This window comes from Dipodomys spectabilis, unplaced genomic scaffold (genome assembly GCF_019054845.1).
Source record: "Dipodomys spectabilis isolate Male_0828 unplaced genomic scaffold, ASM1905484v1 ptg000148l, whole genome shotgun sequence".
Taxonomy (NCBI): Eukaryota; Metazoa; Chordata; class Mammalia; order Rodentia; family Heteromyidae; genus Dipodomys; species Dipodomys spectabilis.
Window position 1 is genome coordinate 339,006 of NW_024870825.1, and position 21,340 is coordinate 360,345.

The window sequence follows — 21,340 nt, forward strand, 5'->3', positions numbered from 1 at the left end:
ATACCTTATTTTAGGTTTCTTGGCTTTTGCCTGTCAAGTGTTAGTCCCAGAAACTTGAAAGTATTTGGGGACTTTTTATTTTCAGTTTGTTGTACTCTTTGGAAACAAAGTTAATTTTTATTACTTTCAGGAGCTCCCAAGAGTGAAAATACAAGGGAAAATATTGTTTCTTGGTTATAAGACAATCTAGCTTCATTTTCTATGCCTTTGCCTATTTGGGGGCTCCATAAGGATTTCCAAAAATTTACAGTTCTGAAGATGAAGACTGATGGACAGTTCCTGGATTGCCTTCTTAGTCAGGAGAGGCTTCTAAAAGTAACTTCTTTAAAAAGATGGTTTTTTGTAAAATTATTCAAGGCAAATTCAAAAAGATTTCTGGCCCATTACTATTATTACTATACTTAAGTAAATCAAATCTTTTTTTTTCTATTAAACTTTAGAACTAGATGAGGATTTTGATCATGTGAGTTATAATGTTCCCCAAATTATTTTCAATCTCTGCATCTAAGTGGACAGGACATTTAAGAGTCACAGAGAGAAAACACTGATTTTTCAAATGTTTTGTATGCCTATTATAGACCTCAGTATTTCAGTAGTTCTTAGATTAAGTTTAGAACACATTGCGACAGGGCTGAATTGCTTTTAGTATTGATAAGTAATTTGAAAATGATTATGTAGTTTCTGCAACAAAGATCTCTCAGTGCACCAAACTACATTATTAGCTTTTGACCAACTTTTCAGAAGTTAAAACCTCAGAAATTTAAAGGATGATACAACAAATACCTTATGCCCCAGTTAACCAATTATTAGCTATTAGCCTTTGGCCAAATGTGTATTTCCTTTTCTCACCTTTGCTGTGTCCACCACAGGAACATATGTGTATCTCTATATAGTTGGTTTTGTTTTGTTTTGTTGCTGGCCATTTAAAAGTTGTGGACATAAAACTTCACCTTTAAGTATCTCAGTGTGTTTCCTAAGAATGGGCATTTTTCTCTATAACCATATCACCATTATTACACCTAAGGAAATTAAAATCGATAAAATAATAGCTAACATACTGCCTATTCTCAAATTTTTCCAGTCAAAAGAAAGAAATGCCATTTAGATACTTTGTTTCCCGTCAAGAATCATGCAGCTAACCTGGTGCCAGTGGCTCACATGGGTCATACTAGCTACTCAGAAGGCTGAGATCTGAGAATCGCGGTTCAAAGCCAGCCCAGGCAGGAAAGTCCATGAGACTCTTTATCTCCAGTAAATCTCCAGAAAACCAGAAGTAGCCCTGTGGCTCAAGTGGTAGAATGCTTGCCTTGAACTGAAGAGCTGTGAGCAATCAGGCCCAGAGTTCAAGCCCCATGACTAATTTTAAAAAAAGAACCATGCATCTGAGCTGGGCAGTAACACACAACTGGAATTACGAGCAGCATGGGAGCCATAGTGATACCCTATCTTCAACAAACAGACATCCCAACTATGTATTTCATAGTATTTGCTTGTAAGAGTTCTCTAGCCATCCTTAAATAGTTCCCTTACTCCTGTATACCCCTTTTTTGATGTCTTTTGTGACATAAGACATTTTTGAAGAATCAAAGCTAACAGTCTGCGTTGTCTTCTTATGGTTAGATTAACATTTTTGGCAAGAAAAATGTGTGAATGTATAGCAAGGTTTCAGTGCTGAGGAAAGTTACTTCTCCTTTTTTCTTCTCTGCAGTGTTCTGAACACAAGCAGCCTGCTCTGTGATTGTCATTTGAAATGGTTGCTTCCTTGGCTAGTTGACAACAACTTCCACCATTCTGTAAATGTGAGGTGTGCACACCCAGAATGGCTCTCTGGGCAGAACATACTGAAAGTGGACCTGAAAGACTTTGTCTGTGGTTTGTATTTTTATTTTAAAATTTTGTGTATTATAGATTATTTGCTTAGCTTTTTTTTTTTTTTTTTTTGGTGATTTGCACTTGCTAGGCAAAATGTTCTACCTCTTAAGCCTTACCTTTATCCCTCACTTAACTATCTTAATAAAATGTGAAGAGAAAAGTAATGAAAACACCTCAAATATTCTCAGCATCCATGGGTGTTTCTGTATTATAGTTCAAACCATGTATCAGTGATTACTTTTCTTTATGGTCACAGGTTAAATTTTGTATCTTTGACTTAATGCTCTATAAACAGGTTTTTCTCGTGATGATCATTTTAAGCAGGCTGAATGTTGGCCTTTTACTTTCTGAGGATTGCTAACTTTATCATAAGTGCCCAGTAGCAGGAGTCCTGTATCCATAACTATAATTGTATGTGGGTGTGGGTGTGTGGGCACGTGTATATGTGCACACACATGCTGCTACTGGAGTTTGAACTCAGGGTCACGTGCTCTTGCTTCACTTTTCACCCACAGCTATCACTGTTACACCATTTGAGTTACTCCTCCAGTCCAGCATTTTGTTGGTTAATTGGAAATAGACTCTCATGGACTTTTCTGCATGGACTGGCTTTGACCAGAACCTGGTGGGGGTTTTTTGTTTGTTTGTTTTTGGGTCCGGTTGTGGGGCCTGAACTCGGCCTGGGTGCTATCCCTCAGCTCTTCAGCTCAAGGCTAGCGCTCTACCACTTGAGCCACACCACTTCCGGCTATTTTCTTTTTGCTTATATGGTGCTGAGGAATCCAACCCAGGGCCTCATGCATGTAAGGCAAGCGCTCTACCACTGAGCCACCTTCCCAGCCCCATGAAGGGAAAGTTTTTGGGTTTTTTGTTTTGTTTTGTTGGTCATGGAGCTTGAACTCTGGCACTGGGTGCTGTATACACCTGGTGTTTTTTTTTTAGGTTTTAAAAAATTGTTATTATAAAGGTAATATACAGAGGGGTTAGTTTAATAAGTCAAGTAATGAGTACATTTCCTTTTGGACAATGTCTCCCCTTCCCTGCTGTCTAGTTTTTCCCTCTAGTCCTTGTTCACAAGTTCATTTTTAACATAGTATCTACTGAGTACCACTGCTATATTTGTTCACCCTGTGTCCTTCCATTTCTGTGTCTCCCTTACCTCTCCCCCTAAGTCAGATAAACAAACATACAAAACAAAAAGAGGAAAGAAAAACCTCTTGTTTCCATTTCCTGGAATTGCCTGGTGATTTTTTTTAAAGTATTTTTAAAGCTGGGTACTGGTGGCTCATGCATGTAATCCTACCTACTCAGGCAGCTGAGATCTGAGGATCATGGTTTGAAGCCAGCCCAGGCAGGAAAGTCCATTGAGACTCTTTTTTTTTGCTGGCCATGAGGCCTGAACTCTGGACCTGGGCGCTGTTTCTCAGCTCTTCAGCTCAAGGCTAGCACTCTACCACTGGAACCACAGCTCCACTTCCGGCTTTTTCTGTTTATGTGGTGCTGAGGAATGGAACCCAGGGCCTCATGCTTGCAAGGCATGCACTCTACCGCTGAGCTACCTTCCCAGCCCCTCCATTGAGACTCTTACCTTCAGTTATCTACCAAAAAAGCCAGAAGTGGAGTTGTGGCTCATGTGGTAGAGTACTAGCTTTGAGCACATTTTCAAAAAGCTCAGAGACATTGTCAAGGCCCTGAGTTCAAGCCCCAGGACCAACACTTTTATAAAAAAGCATTTTTAGTAGATCTTGAAAAGTGCCACTAGGAATTTTTAAGTACCACCAGTAATGCTGTAATGCACTTGTATAACCATGTACTAATTCGTGTATTTTGTATTTGTTGTTAATATGAAGGAGTTGTAGAGAGCATGTTTTGTAAGACTAGAATGGGAGAGTTTTGGGGGAGGTTATGGGAGTCATGGACAAAGGTGGCTTTTGTTCTAGCACTTAACCTTTTAGGAACATATCTAAACTGCTGATACTTAAATGTCCTTTCAAGTGTAGTGTGTGATGACTGATTCTTAGCTTTATGTAGTACAGTTGTCCCTCAGTATCCACAGAAGGCTGGTTCCAGGACCCTCTATGGATACCAGACCTCACAGATGCTCAGGTTTCTTATATAAAGAATGTTGTATTATAGATAACCCATGTACATTCTCCTGGATACTTAGGTTATGTCTAGGTTGCTTATAATCTCAGTGTAAATGCTATATAAGTAGTTGTTAAACCATGCTGCTTGGGGCTGGAAGGTGGCTCAGTGGTAGAGTGCTCTCCAATTAACTACTCAAAAACCAGAAGTGGTGCTGTGGCCCAAGGATAGAGTGCTAGCCTCAAGCCAAAGAAGCTCAGGACAGCGCCCAGGACCAGAGTTCAAGCCCCATGACCCACTCTACCCACCCACCCCCCCCCCCCCCCAAAAAAAAGCATTCTAAGCAAGACAGCAGTGAGGACAGTAGGGAAAAAAAGCTGCATCTTAAGATTAGGTTCTGCCTCAATGCAGTGTCTTGAAGCAAGCTGTTTGACTTTTCTGGACTTTAAACAAGGGCATTAGACTCTACTTCTAGTATATCTTTCTGCTTCAATATGCTACTCACTATATAAACAGAATTTATAGTTTTACAGTCTTTACAGTTGAACATAAAGCAAAAGTAAGTCCCTGACCTGGCTGCCTGTTGGGGTTTTCTCTCAGATGATTTTCTCAAGCCACAGATAAGAACGCATCCCGAAACCACAGTCGCCCTAAGGGGCGTTAACGTGACGCTGACCTGTGCCGCAGTGAGCAGCAGCGACTCACCCATGTCTGTTATGTGGCGCAAGGACGGTGAGATCCTGTGTGATGCGGACGTGGAGAATTTTGTGCGCTATCAGCAGCAAGCTGGGGAAGCTCTGGAGTACACCAGCGTCTTGCATCTTCTTGGGGTGAACTTCACAGAGGAAGGAAGATACCAGTGCATTGTTACTAATCACTTTGGCTCCAATTACTCTCAGAAAGCTAAACTGACTATAAATGGTAAGGAGTTAGATTGATTTTTTTTTCTTGACTTTAGAAGGGTTTTTCATGTCCAGTTTTTAAATTTCTTGATCAAGAAAATTTTGAGGAAGAATCTTAATGTCTTGACAAAGACTGAGGTGTGATTTTGGGATTTAGCTGATTTACCCTCAAGTAAATGGATCTTTGGTTGAAGGATACAGTCCATTGCCCTAGGAAATGAGTTAATTCCACTTGATCTGTGCTTTTGAAATTTTCAGTTTTCTCTCCAAAACCTGTGAAAACTATGAAATTCATTTCTAATGCTGTTCACAGAGATTCTACTGTCTGAGAATACTTAAGATATTTCTGGGTCCAGTGGTCATTATTATTTTCTCAAATGTAGCTACATAGTCTTTTTTTTCTGTCTGAGACTGGGACTCAAACTTGGTAGCTGACACTTTAACTCATTGGTTGGCACTCCACCACCTAAACCACGTATTCAGTCCCCATAGGATCATTTCTTTTTTTTTGGGGGGGGGGGTCCGGTCGTGGGGCTTGAACTCTGGGCCTGGGCGCTGTCCCTTAGCTCTTCAGCTCAAGGCTAGCAATCTACCACTTGAGCCACAGCACCACTTCCGGATTATTTTCTTTTTGTTTATGTGGTGCTGAGGAATCGAACCCAGGGCCTCATGCATGCAAGGCAAGCGCTCTACCACTGAGCCACCTTCCCAGCCCGAGTACATTTCTTATCAAGCATTGTAGCCTCCTCTGTTTCCCTTCCCATCCCATCCTCCCCCTGCCCCCTACCCAATTCTCCCCCCCCCCCCCCCCCCACCAAAGTAGTAAAGTTCGTTTTTCCACATAACGACTTGTACATCTCATTGTTGCAATGGATCCACCTGTAAGGATCATTTCTTAAATGAGGAGTCTTTTTGCTGAAACCAAAAAATCCTCTTCAAAATTATCTGATTTCTTTTGCCTATCAGATTATATAAATACATTTTAGACTTTGTGCAGCCAAAAGTTATACTTCCATCTTGCTGCTTTGTTTTTGAATGTTTTTAAAGCATAACAAAATTAAAAATATGGAGTTCTCTTGACAACTGTTGCTAGTTTAGAAAGTATTGTTGGGTTCTTAAGTGAGGGAGTATATAGGGAATTTAGGGCCAGGTGCTGGTGGCTCATGCCTGTAATCCTAGCTACTCAGGAGGCTGAAATCTGAGGATCATGGTTCAAAGCCAGCCTGGGCAAGAAAGTCCATGAGACTCTTTATCTCTAATGAATCACCAGAAAACTAAGAGTAGCTCTTTGACTCATAGTGGTAGAGTGCCAGCCTTGGTCAAAAGAGCTCAAGGACAGAGCTTGGGCCCCAAGGTCAAGCCCCACAACCAACATCAACAACAAAAAAGTAAAGCTGTCTTCACTATCAATCCAGAGAGCATGTCTTCGCAATAGAATGGGACGTCACAGTAGTTGCTGTTTTGCCTATTGGATTCCTCTGTCTGTCTGTCTGTCTCTCTTGCCCCCTACCTACTTTCTCTTGATCTTCTTTTTTTTTTCGGAACAGAGATGCCAACTTTTCTGAAGATGCCAATGGATTTAACTATTCGCACTGGTGCCATGGCCAGACTAGAATGTGCTGCCGAGGGACACCCTGCCCCTCAGATCTCCTGGCAGAAGGATGGTGGTACTGACTTCCCTGCAGCCCGAGAAAGACGCATGCACGTCATGCCTGAGGACGATGTTTTCTTCATTGCCAATGTGAAGATAGAAGACATGGGCATCTACAGCTGTATGGCACAGAACATAGCAGGAGGCCTCTCAGCCAATGCCTCGCTGACAGTGTTAGGTGCGTTCCCTGCTCTGTTTGGGCTTTTGAGAACTACTCTTGGGCTTAAAATTAAAACACAGTTTTGAGATTTTGGTTGTGATTCTTACCTTCTTAATTTTGTCATTAACACGATTCTCTCTGCTTTGGAAGTTAGTGAGTCAGATAACTTAAACCTAGGAGATGTTATAGGTCAGTTACAGATCTTTGCCCAGAATTCAGATCTCTTGATCACTTTATCTTTTAAGTCTCCATTTACAAGATTTCTACTTCATTTGTTTTTTTTTTCTATTCAATGAGTTTACTTTTTTTTTTCTGAGAAGTATCCTAATCATTTTACAGTGCTTTGTAGAGAACCTAGGAAAACTATTTTTCCTAGTTAAATAATTTAATATTTAAAAACCTGTCTTCTGATTAGATTTTTCTGTTTCCCCTTCAGTGTGCTTGTCAGAATCTTATGTTCTGTTAAAATGTCTTGTCTTTGCTTTCTTTTCTTTCTTTCTTTCCTTCCAGTTTATTTTTGAGTGGTTAATTGGAGATAAGAGTCTCCTGTCTGCCCTGCTTGGGAACTGTCCTGTCAAGGCTGGCTTCCACCCCAAATCCTCAGATCTCAGCCTCCTGAGTAGCTAGGAGTACAGGCAGGAGACTGGCGCCTAGCCATTTTTTTCAAGCTAAAATATCTTACGTCCTCCCTCCCTGCCTCCCTCCCTCCATCCCTGCCTTCCTCCCTCCCTCCCTGCCTTCCTCCCTCTCTCTCCCTCCCTCCTTCTCTCCCTCCCTTCCTTCCTTCTTTTCTTCCCTCCCTCTCTCCCTCCTTTCCTCCCTCCCTCTCTGCTTGCTTGCTTGCTTGCTTGCTTCTTGTCTCTCTCACTCTTATTAAAATTATTTTCTTGGAACTCATATCCAAGGCAAATTCTGCTTATCGATTCTTTATTTCCCTAGATGCCAGGGGTTTTGCTTTATTATTTTGTTAAAGTTTGTTACTCAAATTGTGGAGGCAGTTTAATTCTAGCCTAGGCTACTTAACAAGATCCTGACTAAAAAAGGACAGCACCATCAAATGTTTGCTAGGAGCACAGCTCAGGTGATAGATCATTTCCCTAGCATGCATAAGGCCTTGGGGAAAAAGGCTTGTTATTTAAAAATGTTACAAAAAATTAAGTCTCTCAAAAACCATTCAAGATTTTAAACATATTCTGTCTATTGCATTTAATATTGTAGTATATAAAGTCTTCATAAAAATACCATGTAGCTACTATCATAGTCATTTTTCTGGTAGATTTTCACATTTCCTTTTTTTTTTTTTTTTGTCGGTCATGGGGCTTGAACTCTGGGCCTGGGCGCTGTCCCTCAGCTCTTCAGCTCAAGGCGAGCGCTCTACCACTTGAGCTACAGCGCCACTTCCGGTTTTCTGGTGGTTTATTGGAGATAGGAGTCTCACGGTCTCTCCTGCCCTGGCTGGCTTTGAACCGCCATCCTCAGATCTCAGCCTCCTGAGTAGCTAGGATTACAGGCGTGAGCCACCAGCGCCCGGCTCACATTTCCTTTTTAAAAATTTATTGAGTTACTAAATTATTGAGACAAGATTTATGGTTTTGTTTTGTTTACACAGTGCTGGGAATCATGAACAAAGCCTTATTTATCTTGGGCAAATGTTGTACCATTAAAATGTACTTGCAGCCCCAGATTTAGATATTTTTTTTGCTTTTTGAGGGAGTGTACTGGGGATTGAACCCAGGATCTCATGCATGCTATGCAAGTATTCTGCTACAGCTCTGAGATCCTCATCCTTTTTCACTTTGGTTTTAGACAGGATCTTGGTTAGTTGTCAAGACTGTTTTAGCCTCATGTGTGTCTGGGATTACAGGTGTGGATATCCAACTCAGATGTAGATTGTGGGGCCTGAACTTTGGGCCTGGGTGCTGTCCCTCAGCTCTTCATTCAGCTCAAGGCTAGTGCTCTACCACTTGAGCCACAATGTCACTTTCGGCTTTTATTCTGCTTGTGTGGTGCTGAGGAATAGAACCCAGGGCCTCATGCATGAGGGGCAAGCACTCTACCACTGAGCCACCTTCCCAGCCCTTTTTTGAGACTTTTTAAAAATGAAATATTAACTCCTAATTGTCCCATGAGTATACAGAACTGCACATACCACCACACCTTCAGCAATGTCATTCAGTAGGATTTCAAGAATAAAGTTGTCTTAAGTTGATTTGTTTTGCTTCCTTCCTTCCTCTTAGAAACACCTTCATTCATTCGTCCTCTGGAGGATAAAACAGTGACCCGAGGTGAGACAGCGGTGTTACAGTGCATAGCTGGAGGGAGCCCGGCCCCTCGCCTCAACTGGACGAAAGACGATGGGCCACTGCTGGTCACCGAACGACACTTCTTTGCCGCGGCCAACCAACTTCTCATCATTGTAGACGCTGGGCAAGAGGACGCTGGGAAATATACCTGCATTATGTCTAACACCCTTGGGACAGAACGCGGCCATATTTACCTAAATGTCATTTCGTCCCTCAATTGTGACTCTTCTCAGAACAGCCTTGGGCATGAAGATGATGGCTGGACCACAGTTGGCATTGTCATCATTGTTGTGGTGTGCTGCGTGGTGGGCACCTCCGTGATCTGGGTCATTGTTATTTACCACATGAGGAGGAAGAACGAAGACTATAGCATCACAAACACAGGTGAGTAGTGCCCAGTGGCCACCTTTGGCTTGAACTGGGGTCCTGTGGTGCAGTGTCTCATGACATCTCAGGGGGTTTCCTGGTAAAATGTTCACTTCCTTGATATGACAGAACCTCTTTGGGGGAGTAATTTTAAAACTTTGCAAACCCCTTCCCTCTCCCAAAAAATGTGTTTATAAATGTGCTATAAATTCATCTTTTTTAGTGCATGTGGTTCAGTCCCATCATACTTTTGCTATAAGGAACAGTGTTCTCCCTAAGATGAGAAGATACCCAGCAAGATAGATTGAGAAAGTGACTGGAGGTCAGGTTTTAGTTTTTCCCTTTTTTGGGGTCAGGGTGGGGGATTCGGCGTGGGGAGGTGTGTGGGTCTGCACATGCTAGGCAAGCATATGCCATGATGCTAAACCCAGCCCTCACTGTACTTCTAAAGTGAAACTTGAAGACAAAGTCTAGTAAAATCTAGTCTTAGAAAAAGTATAAAGAACTATTGGGGTCTCAAGTCTGTACCTTTTCCTGGCCAAATACAAATTTGTAAAATTGTCTTTTTCATGTTGGCTTCAACTGCCTAACTTTGAGACTAAATGATGTCTTTTCCAGAGGAACTCAATCTGCCTGCAGACATTCCCAGCTACTTGTCCTCCCAAGGAACACTGTCGGAACCCCAGGAAGGCTACAGCAGCTCTGAGGCTGGCAGTCACCAGCAGCTCATGCCTCCTGCCAATGGGTTTGTACATAAAAGCACTGACGGTAAGGATTTTCTAGTTCGTTACAGTTTCACCCTATTCCATTGTATTTCTCAGTGTGTACTTTCTCCATTAACCTATGCCAGTATTTTTACAGTGAGAGACCTAGTGAAAAATACCTAGCCTCACGCAAAATAGATGCAAATTTGACTAAAGTCTTAAGAAAACGATATAGTAAGGAGAAGTACATGATTTGTTATAGATTGAATACAGAGCCAAAGCTCCTAAATCTCTCTTAGGGAAGGAAGGGGAGGGTCTAGGAATTATTTTCAAAAATCTCTTCTTTTTTAGGATATAAGCATCCTTAAGATCATATCTAAGGGACATTTAATTCCCCTGCTGATAAGTAGCTATGTAAAGTTTTTTTTTCTTTTTTTTTAAATACTTTTTTATTGTAAAAATACTGTACAGAGAGGTTACAGTTACATGAGTAAGGTAATGAGTACATTTCCTGTCAAGCATTGTTGCCCTGCCTTTGTTTTTCCCCTATTATCCCTTCCCTCCCCAATCTCCCCAACTTCTCCCTCCCCACCACCAAAGTTGTAAAGTTCATTTTCAACATAGTATTAGACTTTTATTTTTTGTGCACAGCTGGTGTTTGAACTCAAGGGTTCTTGTTTTCCTGGAGCTTTTTCACTTAAGGCTGGGATTCTACAACTTGAGCCACACCTCCACTTCTGGCTTTTTGCTGGTTAATTGAGACATTGTCTCTTGGATTTGTGTTACTGGTCTGGCTTCAAACCATGATACTCAGGTCTCAGCCTCTTGAGTATTTTAGGATTATGGGCATAAGCTACTGGTTCTCAGTGGACTAGTTTCTGCTTTAGATTCTTCGTTTCCTACTTACTGGCTGAGTAATTTCAGTCAAGATCTTCAGTCAGTCACCTTCATTGTTCCTCTAGCTACCTTGTGAATTATGTGTAGAATGAGTTAGCACATACAACTGTTCGAACAGTGTCTGGCATAGGGGGAATGTTCACTAAGAGTTATCTTTTGTTTTTTCACATTCTTTATTGTGACTAAGTGATTACATAGTTTCCTAAATTTCACAGTATTGTGGGATAGTGATGCTTAGTTAAAGTCACAAACACATTCTAACTTTCATGTGGCAAATTGTCTATAACATTTATGAGTTCTATGAGCTTTGCAATACAGTTATTTCTTCCACATTGGGTGATACGTACATTTCTTTTGTTTTGCATAGCATCACCTGTTCCCTCTTTCCCACTCGTTCCCTCTGCCATTGAGTTGCTTAGTTCATTTTGATCAAAGTCCAGTACAGATGATGGGTCCTGCTGTTGTATGTTTTTCCCTGATTCCCTCTAGTTCTGTGTCGTCTTCCTGGTTTCCCTCCAGTGTGCACATATATACCATATATGTGATCAGTAGCATGGGGTTATTTAGTAGTGATTCAACCAGATGAGTAAAAGTCCTTTGTTTTTAAGCCTTGTTAATTTTGTAGCATCACCTTACGTTTTGGACTTATCAGGGAGACCATGTGCTGTTTGGCTCTTTGCTCTTCTTAGCTTACCTCACTCAACACGATTTCTTCTAGCTCCATCCATTTCCCTGAAAATGTCATTAAAAATTTTGTCCTTTCTAATGACTGCATAATATTCCATTGTGTATAGATACCACAAGTTTTTGATCCATTCATCTGTGGTGGGACATCTGGGTTGTTTCCATATCCTAGCTATTGTGAACAGTGCTGCAATAAACATGGAGGTACATGTGTCCTTGTATACTGGTTCCTGTTTTTCAGGATTGATGCAAGAAGTAGTATGACTGGGTCATAAGGGAGATCAATACTTAGCTTTCTGAGGACCATCCAGACTGCTTTCCAAAGTGTTCGTATAAGTGTACATTCCCACCAGCAGTGTAATAGGGTTTCTCTTTCTCTGCATCCCCTCCAATATGTGTCGTTGGCTGACTTGAGGATGTGGGCCATTCTTGACTGGGGTAAGGTGGTATCTCAGGGTTGTCTTTATTTGCATTTCCTTTACAACCAGGGATGGTAAACATTTCCTCATGTGTTTCTTTGCCATTTTTATCTCTTCTTCTGAGAAGTCTCTCTGTAGTTCACTTGCCCATTTAGTAATTGGTTTCTTAGGTTTGGTAGGGATTCGTTTCTTGAGTTCCCTGTATATACTGGATATTAACCTCTTGTCTGATATATTGCTGGTAAATATTTTTTCCCAGTTAGTTGGTTGTCTTTCTAGCTTGGTTGCTATAGCTAAACTTTATTTTAAGGTAGTCCCATTTGTCAAGTCTCTCTCCAATTTGTTGTGACCCTGGGACTCTGTTCAGGAAGTTCCTGCCTGTGCCTATAAGTTCAAGTGTCTCTCCTACTGTGTCCTGCAGTAGTTTCAGAGATTCATGTTTGATGTTAAGGTCTTTGATCCGTTTTGAATTGATGTTGGTGCATGGTGATAGACTGGGGTCCACTTTTAGTTTTCTGCACGTGGAGCTATGTAAAATTTAAATAAAACAGAGACCATCAGAGATGTGAAAAATGTTTTCAGTACTATCTCTCACCCTTCCCTGCTTCTCCTGCCTCACATGGGAAGGTCAATTTGATTGCTAACTAGTTCTCTTTCTAGCTTTGTGACCAAGAGCAAGTTACTTAAGACTTTAGTTTGTTCTTTATTTTGGTTTTGTTTTTGAGATAGGGTCTTGCTGTATAGATAGTCCAGCCTCAAACTCTTGACTTGCCTGCCTGCTCCCTCTGAGTGTTGGGATTATAGGCATGTACCACTGTACCTGGCTGGTTTGCTCATTTTAAAACAAAGAAACAATACTCCATTCAGCATTTCCTCCAAGATTGTTACAGATATTTTCAACACATCCTTGTACATCAAATGCAGTACAAATGATTTGCTCTTCAGAGATGTCTTTAGTCTTTTAGCTTTTCAAAGGAAAAGGAAAATATCTGAATTTTAATAGATTATCTTTGAAATCTGTGAGAAATGTTACTCACTATATTGCTCAAGCTGGCTTCAGACTTGCCCTCCTCCTGTCTCAGCCTCCCTAGTACTGGGTTTGTCTCCTGTTTAGAAGTTCTGTTGCTTGATGATGAGTGACTTTTTCTTTAACACAGTCATTCCCTTTTGTTTTCAAGTCACCCACACATCGTCCAGCTGGATTCTTGACTAGGGGTATTTTTAGCAGAGGTGTTGCTTCTTGACTCAAAACATACCACATCTCATGAAGCACATACCACATCTCATGAAGCACAGTCACCACTCTCCATTCTCCGCTTTAGTCTGCTTGGCCAAGCAGATGTCTTATAGCTCAGTGCCAGCCCTGCCTACGGTCTCTTGATCTGAGTTTGGCCCCTCCAAGCTGGACAGAGATGTTTTGCCCTAGTACTTGAGAGCCTGGGCTCTAGAACATCAACCTGAGTATTGTAGCCCTTCCTCTGGCAGTATCTCCTTCAGTCAAGGTATTCCTCTGTCTGGTGGTCATGCCCAGTGTAGAATGAGGGTTGGGCAGCAGTACCAACTTCATAAAGGTATGTGAGGATGGCACAAGTTCATTCACAGCTCATTCACAGTTCCTTGATCCACAGACTTGAACTTCACTGCACTGGTCAGTAAGTGCATAAGAAAACCTGTGTTGACTGGCAACCACAGTCCATAATAGAAACACGTTGTGGTTCTTTCTTATGTGGTCCTCAGGTGTCCCTGGTACCCGGGTAATATGCTCAGATTGTTACGACAACGCCAACATCTATGCAAGGAACCGCGAATACTGTCCCTATTCCTTCGTTGCTGAGGAAGACGTTCTGGACCACTCTCTCTCCAGCCTCATGGTGCAGATGCCCAAGGAGATATTCCTGTCACTTCCTCCCCAAGAGGTCCCTGCCCTGGAGAGCCTGATACCATCCATAGACAGAGAGCAGGCTGCCTTTCCCACCAACCACGAAAGGATGAATGAGAAGAAACTTCCCTCCGTGCAGATGAGCAATGGTAACACAGGCTTTCCTAATTCTTTTGTTTGCTTGCTTTTACTTCTACCTAGGAGATTCCCTCCTTTGTCTGGGAAGTACTCTCATTTGAGAGGAAGCAAGTGAATTGGTATGACTAGAGAAATCACCACTGCTAACTGAACTCACATCTTTGAGTTAGGACATCTTCACCTGTGGGACAAGAATAGCTCTTGTAGAGATGACACTTATCTCCTGTCTTTAAATAATTGAGATTTGAAATGCTCATGACATCATCTGGTCATATTTGGTGAAGTTTTTGACTGAGAAGACTTGGAGATGTTCTCTTCGGTTCCTGTTGTATCTGACCTGTTTGTGCATGTATGCATGAGGACCAAGGCGTGAACTCAGGATCTCCAGTCCTTGTTCAGGTCTCACGGCTCAGTCTGGCATTTTGCTTCTGTGCCACTCTTTTCTGGTTGACTGGAGATGGAGTCTTGAGAGCTTTTCTGCCTGACCTGTCTTCAGAACACTGTCCTCTGGGTCGGACCCTCTCAGTCACTGGGTCACAGGTGTGCCAGTGGCACCTGGCATCGTTTGGCAGGTGTTCTCTTTCTTTTATGAAATATGGTTGGGACTCAGTGGAAGGACAGTTTTGAGGTTGTGACTTATATGAGCCAGGGGAAGAAGTACTGTATATACAAATGGTGGTCACTCAGAGTGTCAGGCCAAGGGTCCTATTGAACTTGTCTTCTGACTGTCGAGGCTTTTTTTTTTTTTTGGTCAGTCCTGGGGCTTGAACTCAGGGCCTGGGTGCTGTCCTTGAGCTTTTGCTCAAGGTTAGCCTTCTACCACTTGAGCCACAGTGCCACTTCTGGCCTTTTCTGTGTATGTGGTACTGAGGAATTGAACCCAGGGCTTCCTGCATGCTAGGCAAGCACTCCACCACTAGGCCACATTCCCAGCCCGACTGTCTAGGCTTTTTTTGGCTGTTATTTCCTGGTATATCAGAGCATGGAAAATAAGCCAGAGGGTAAGAATTACAGGTTTTCAGAGGAAGGTAAAGAGTATGGTGGTACTTAGCAGCAATAAGTGATTAACACAAGACTTAAGATGTGCTCTGTTGTTCTTAAGAGACCAACTTGGAAGAGTTCTAAAGAAAATATAGGTCAGAGAAAAGTACTGCTAGTGAAGTCAGTCTCTTTTTTTAGGTAGATTAGGGCAGTACGAAGGTTTGAACTTGGGAACTTGGGCTTCTTAGGCAAGCACTCTACCACCTGAGCTGTGCTTCCAACCCTTTCTCCAGTGGTTATTTTTGAGGTGGTCTTCCTTCCCACGTGGGTGGCCTTTAAACTTTGAATTAGTGTTGGGCACAGGCACAGGCCCTGTGTCCAGCTGCCCTCTGTGAAGATGGGGTCTTACAGACTTTGCACAGGCTGGCCTGGAGCCATAATCCACCCCGTTGCCGCCTCCCACATGGCTTAGGATGTCCCCACTGTGAGTTGAGGAGGGTTTTTTTCTGCCTGGGCTGGCCTCAAACCACAGTGCTCCCAGACTCAGCCTCCTGAGTAGCCAGGAGTTTAGGCATAAGCCACTAAACCCCGATGAAGTTAACCTCTTTATATTCAGGGTCCATGAAAGCAATTTACCATCATTAAATCCATCTTTCCACTTCCTAGAAGAGTTAAAGACTTAAGAAGAACCAAAGTGGGCTGGGAAGGTGGCTCAGTGGTAGAGCGCTTGTCTTGCATGCATGAGGCCCTGGGTTTGATTCCTCAGCACCACATAAGCAAAAAAAAGAAAAAAGCCGGAAGTGGCGCTGTGGCTCAAGTGGTAGAGCGCTAGCCTTGAGCTGAAGAGCAGAGGGACAGCGCCCAGGCCCAGAGTTCAGGCCCCATGACCAGACCCAAAAAAAAAAAAAGAACCAAAGTATAATGCAACGCTTTCTTGGATGACTTAATTCTCATTCTAGTCTGAAGGAAAGTAGATCAGCAAATAAGAGTAGTTGGGTGATTGTCTCCTCTTTACCTCAGTGCTTTTGCTCTCGCTGTTTAAAGGTGTGGGCTAGGTTTGAGCATTACCTTAGAGCGTGTTTGCATTGCAGTCATGGGCAGGCAGCTCACCCCTGTAATCCCAGCGCTTGGTAGGCAGAGATCAGGATAACTGAAGTTCTAGGCCAGGCAGGCAAAAACTTAGTGAGACTCCATCTCAACACAGTTAAGTCAGACGTGGTGGCACACATCTGTGTCTCAGCTAGACAGGAAGCGTAGGTAAGAGAATTGTGATCCAAGGACCCATTCAGGCAAAAAAATGTGAGATCCTGTATGAAAAATAACTAAAGCAAGCTGGGTGGCAGTGGCTCATGCCTATAATTGTAGCTATTCAGGAAGCTGAGATCTGAGGATCGAGGTTCAAAGCCAGCTCTGGCAGGAAAGTCCATTGAGACTCTTATCTCCAGTTAACCACCAGAAAACCGGAAGTGGCACTGTGGGTCAAGTGGTAGATTTGCTCGCCTTGAGCTGAAGAGCTGAGGGATGGTGCCCAGGCCAAGAGTTCAAGCCCCATGATGGACAAAAAAAAAAAAGCAAAAGAAAGACTAGAGGTGTGGCCAAGTGATTGAGTGCCTGCTGAGTTCATACCCAATACTGCCAAAAAGAAATGCATTCATAATCCCACCCCAGACCTAATGAATCTGAGTCTACATTCTAATAAAACCCTCAAGTTATTCCTGTGCATATCAAGACTTCAAAAACCTACTTACTTTTTACATTGATTTCATTTTTATTTGTGGGTGTTTATTTCTCAGATTAATTAGAGCTATAAAGTTAACATAACTCAGTAAGCAGTCCTTTGGAAAAGAGCTCATCACTCTGGTAAATAAATGAAGATGCATTTTTTTAAAACCAAAGTTCAGATAATCTGATATAATATAGGTGCTTTTTATTTGTTACTAATTGTTTGGTTCTTACATACTAGAATTTAGAAGAAATGATTGTTTATTTACAAAATGTGTATCATGGAATTTTCATGACAATATGTCTCTATAGTCATTTTCTTTTTGTGAAGAGTTCTTAAGTTTCAAAGCAGCAAATCTACTGACTTATAACGAAGAACATGAAATACACATAGTTTCAGGTTAATGGATTTGATAAAGAATGGTTTCAGTTTTTATTTCATTTTATTTTAACTGTGGATAAGATATTTTAAAGTTTGTTTTTGTTTTTAATTGTGGCAGGTGTGCCTTTGATCTCATTGCCGTTAACTCAGGGATATCAGGTGTTATTTCTTTGAAGATTGGGTTAAAAGTCCATTAGCTTTTAGAAAATGAAATCTGAAATCATAATAACCACTGATAATTCTTGTTCTTTGTTCTCAGGAACAGCGCAGCGGCCTCTGTGGAACATAAACAGAGAACTAGGTCTACCTTCTCTCTCCTCCCCTCAGCCTCATCCAAAGGAGGGTCTGGCGGAGAGGGTCCCTGACTGTTCATCCTCCATGCTGGCCCACAGGTTACACGATTTCAGTAGGACTCGAGCCATTCAAGATGGTTGTGAGGGCACTTGAAGCCCTCTCCAGGAAGAGAAGGGTCAGAAACTTTAATTAGTTTTGTATTTACTACCTCTGCGTCCGGAAGGAACCCCAAGGTCAGCGCTGGTCTTACCTTTGTTTCTGACCACACAGTGTAGGTCTGGCCGTTGTGCGGGCTTATTCCTGATGAAGGGAGGGAGTGGCTGGTGGATACATGGATCAAAGAGGAGTATTCGGGCAAATGTGCTTCCTGGTGGCTCCTGGGGTGTGCCCAGGTGTGCATTGCCCACCAGAAAGAGCCCCATTGCTGCTTGTCCCAGTTCTAGAAGGATCCTGAGAAAACACTTCTACTTTGATGTTCTCTTTGCCTTCCGAGAAACAAAAATAACTTGGGAGCCCTCTCGAAGGCGAGTGTGACTGGAATTGTTGAGAGGTTTTAAGCAGACAGTTCAGACAAGGCTTTGATATTCAAGGTCTGCAGCAAGAATCCCAGGTTTGACCAGTTGATACCAGGTCAAAGGTTTTGTATTCCCTATTGCCTAGGGATGCTATTGTAAATATATGTGCATTTATAAATAATTTTTCTATTCATTGGCCTTGTGTGTTAGCTGAGATGTAAATACTTTTGATATGCCAAAACTACCACGTCTAGTTATATTGACATCAGCTTCTCAGATCACAGGTTTTGTAAAACATAATGAGTTCTAAAAACATGCTTGTTGAGAAGTGGTGTCTCTGACCACTTTGTGCATGGCTGATGGTTCACATGTGCCATCATTTTCCAACCTCTGACAAGTGCCTGAACACTCCCTTTCTAGCCTAAAATGTCTTGCTCTTTCCCAGCCTGCAGCCTTGTCCCAGCAGAGTGAGCACAGAAGACCTGTGTGGAGACAGTTCCTTCAGCAAAGGACTTCCCTGACAAGGAAACCAAAGATTCGCTTCCTTTCTGGGTTTCTCCTGTTTCTTGTAGTCTTCTGATGGGCAGACATCTTGGGAAAGGAAGAATGCTCTTAGGAATAGAGGAATGTACAGAAACTCCTACCTGTACTAGAAAGCTTGGGAGTGACCCTTGTGTTGTATAACTGATTGTTTAAGCCACAGAGTTTTTTTTTTGACTTTTGATAGCAAAGAGCTTTATGTAAGCATAGAACTTAACCCTAACGAAGTATAATGGACTAATGTTCTTTCTTTGTGCTTTCCGATTTCCTCACATAGGCTACTGTTAGTTCTGTCCTCTAAATTGAACATTAGTTACTAGACAACTGCAGTCTCTTAGACATAAAGATCTGTTTGTAAGTCTTCATGCATTTTTCAGGATTTAAGTTCTCACAGTTTCTCAGCTTTCTGTCAGAGAGCTTAGCTGGATTTCATACTTACATTTAATCCTGAGGTTTTTCTCCATGTATGTCAGTACTTCTTTGGCTGTTAATACTGCTGCACTCTCTGTGTCATCTTTGAACTGTCAGTTTCTGTCCATTTTTACTTTGAATTTCTTACATATAACAGTTTGCCTATGCCTTTGATCTGGCACATGGCAGGGTGAGTTCTTTTACTTCCTTAGGCCCCATCTTTCTCATTTATGAAATGAAGCATTTTGCTAGATGCTCTAAAGCCCTCTCCAGCTGAAACGTTCTATGAATGTGCAGTTTCCTCCAGAGTCAGAGGATTATGCTACTTTCATAAAAAGCCGCTTTCACCAAGTATATGTTAGCCGAGAATGAGAGTGGTGCTCGCTCTAACTTGAGCCGGATTTATTTCCTCCATAGCAGAAGCCGTGGTCTAAGAAACACTGGCCACTGCTCCCTAGAGCAGCAGGTCCGAGTGTCGGTGGTAGTGGCACACGGCACCATAGCCCTGGAATCAGCTGAGAGGCGGGCCCCTGATGGTGCACTCAGCCCTGCTTGCACATGGTCAGGCAGGTTTTCCTGTGTGCAGAAGGAAGTAGGCGTTCTACCAGACATCACACCCTGGCAGAAAACAGGCTGTGAACCAGTGCTTTAGCACCTGCATCCATCCCTGCTGACAGAGGTCCTCTGGCCAGAGGCGTGTGTGTGCTCCCACATTACATCACCTAGATGGCTAAAACCCCTTCCCAGATAACCCTCACTTGTAGGAATGGCTAGTCGGGAATCAGTTTATATGAGAAGAGCCTACCTCTCTGGTCTTACATTGTTAATAATAATCCTAGAAAAAGGAATTCCTTTTCAAATGTGCATACACATTTGACCAAGGGTACCCTTTACTTAATGGGACTCTGGGGGCTTATTAGTAGTACAACGCTTGCCAGTGCTAAGGTAATCGGGGACATATGCAGAGTAAGGCAAAATGAAATGAAATTAAATACTCGGTTACACTTCAGTACATACATTCTCTTGATTTGTGCACCTCTTATACTGATTTTCCAAGTCTCCCTGTAAGGAGAAAATGCATTTTCATTGGGCTCCACCCCTAACTGGATCTATAGCTAAGCCATTGGCTCTGCACCTGGTGATTTGTAAGTGCTCTGGTACAAACTGATGACCCAAATAAGAAAGGAGTATCCAAACCTCAGTTGCCCCTAACATCCACCTCAGCATGCTTTATATAAGCCTATCTGTGACGCAGCCTTTGTGCCCAAAATGAGTGCCTGCACATTGCCCACCAAGGGAATGCAAAAGAAACAACATTTAAATACATTTGCCTGTGAAAAGGGTGTTGATAGAAGTCTGCTGCGAGGTTATCTTATAGATGACAGGAGTCACCTATCGGGCGGTGAGTATACACTCAATAACTATTAGCTATCAATTACATTGATCTAATAATTGGAGTAATCAACCTTTTGGGAGAAAGGTACAGAAGCTAGATAATTATCTGCTACTAATATCAAAGAGATTTTGTGGCCTATAATCCTATACTCAGGAGGCTGAGGTCTGAGAATCTTAGTTTGAAACCAGCAGGGACAGAAAAGTCCATTGAGACTGTCATCTCCTACTAACTAGTAAAATGCTGGAAGTAGAGGTGTGGCTCAAGTGGTAGAGCACTGGTCTTGACCAAAAAAGCTAAACAAGAGCTCGAGGCCCTGAGTTCAAACCCCAAGACCGGCAGCATAAAAAGACTGACTCGACAAAGAGCTTTGGCCTATGTTCATGACTGAAGACATGAATTTATGGGCTTATTCTTCCAAAGAAATCTAAAATTATTAACATAAATGGCATTACTATAATTTGAAAAAAATTCAAAGCCCGTATTCTATTGTAGCTCTCCCTTTTCTACTGTTTGATATTTTCAGCCTTGTGTTTGCTGATCTATGGGACTAGTTGGGATGGATTATAATTATGGTGTTTATTTTTATACTTAATATTTTACCTCACTGTGATAATATGGCCTTTTCTGGTAATTCTATCCACAGAAATGCCAAACAACGGAACAGATAAAATTGATAGATATCCCCCCACCACTCCCCAGGTGCTGAGTGAGATCGAATTGATAGATATCCCCCCACCACTCCCCAGGTGCTGAGTGTTGAACCCAAGGCTTCTTTGAGGCCAGGCATATGCCGGTCCCTTGAGTTGTGTCCAAAGCTCTAGGTTTGCCGTCATTTTGACTAACATGTCTTCTCACTTTGCTTTTTCCATGCAAAGATTATAGGTATAATTGGGGAAACCATTAGACCTTACAAGGTTGAGCTAAGGATTTTTATTTATTTATTTGGCAACCTGAGAGTAACTTTTTTGATTATGTGGTATTTATTCAACTTTGACAGGTATGCTCTCTACCTTCTACCTAAACTACTTTTTGGGAATGT

General features: G+C 42.2%; 1 protein-coding gene across 2 annotated transcripts in view; it reads left to right on the forward strand.

Annotated features, from left to right (window-relative positions):
- The window catches only part of Lrig2 (leucine rich repeats and immunoglobulin like domains 2), a 54,940-nt gene extending 36,793 nt beyond the window's left edge, over positions 1–18,147 (forward strand). Inside the window, exons 12-18 of one of the 2 annotated variants that reach the window (XM_042692281.1) lie at positions 1,709–1,872; positions 4,558–4,878; positions 6,407–6,688; positions 8,908–9,357; positions 9,958–10,107; positions 13,781–14,071; positions 17,405–18,147. In XM_042692281.1, coding sequence (XP_042548215.1) covers positions 1,709–1,872; positions 4,558–4,878; positions 6,407–6,688; positions 8,908–9,357; positions 9,958–10,107; positions 13,781–14,071; positions 17,405–17,592 — 1,846 coding nt within the window. In that variant the 3' untranslated portion in view covers positions 17,593–18,147. Of the gene's footprint in view, positions 1–1,708; positions 1,873–4,557; positions 4,879–6,406; positions 6,689–8,907; positions 9,358–9,562; positions 9,662–9,957; positions 10,108–13,780; positions 14,072–17,404 lie in introns of those variants that run through there. The other variant, XM_042692282.1, reaches the window with a different exon arrangement.
- The last annotated feature ends 3,193 nt before the right edge of the window (positions 18,148–21,340 follow it).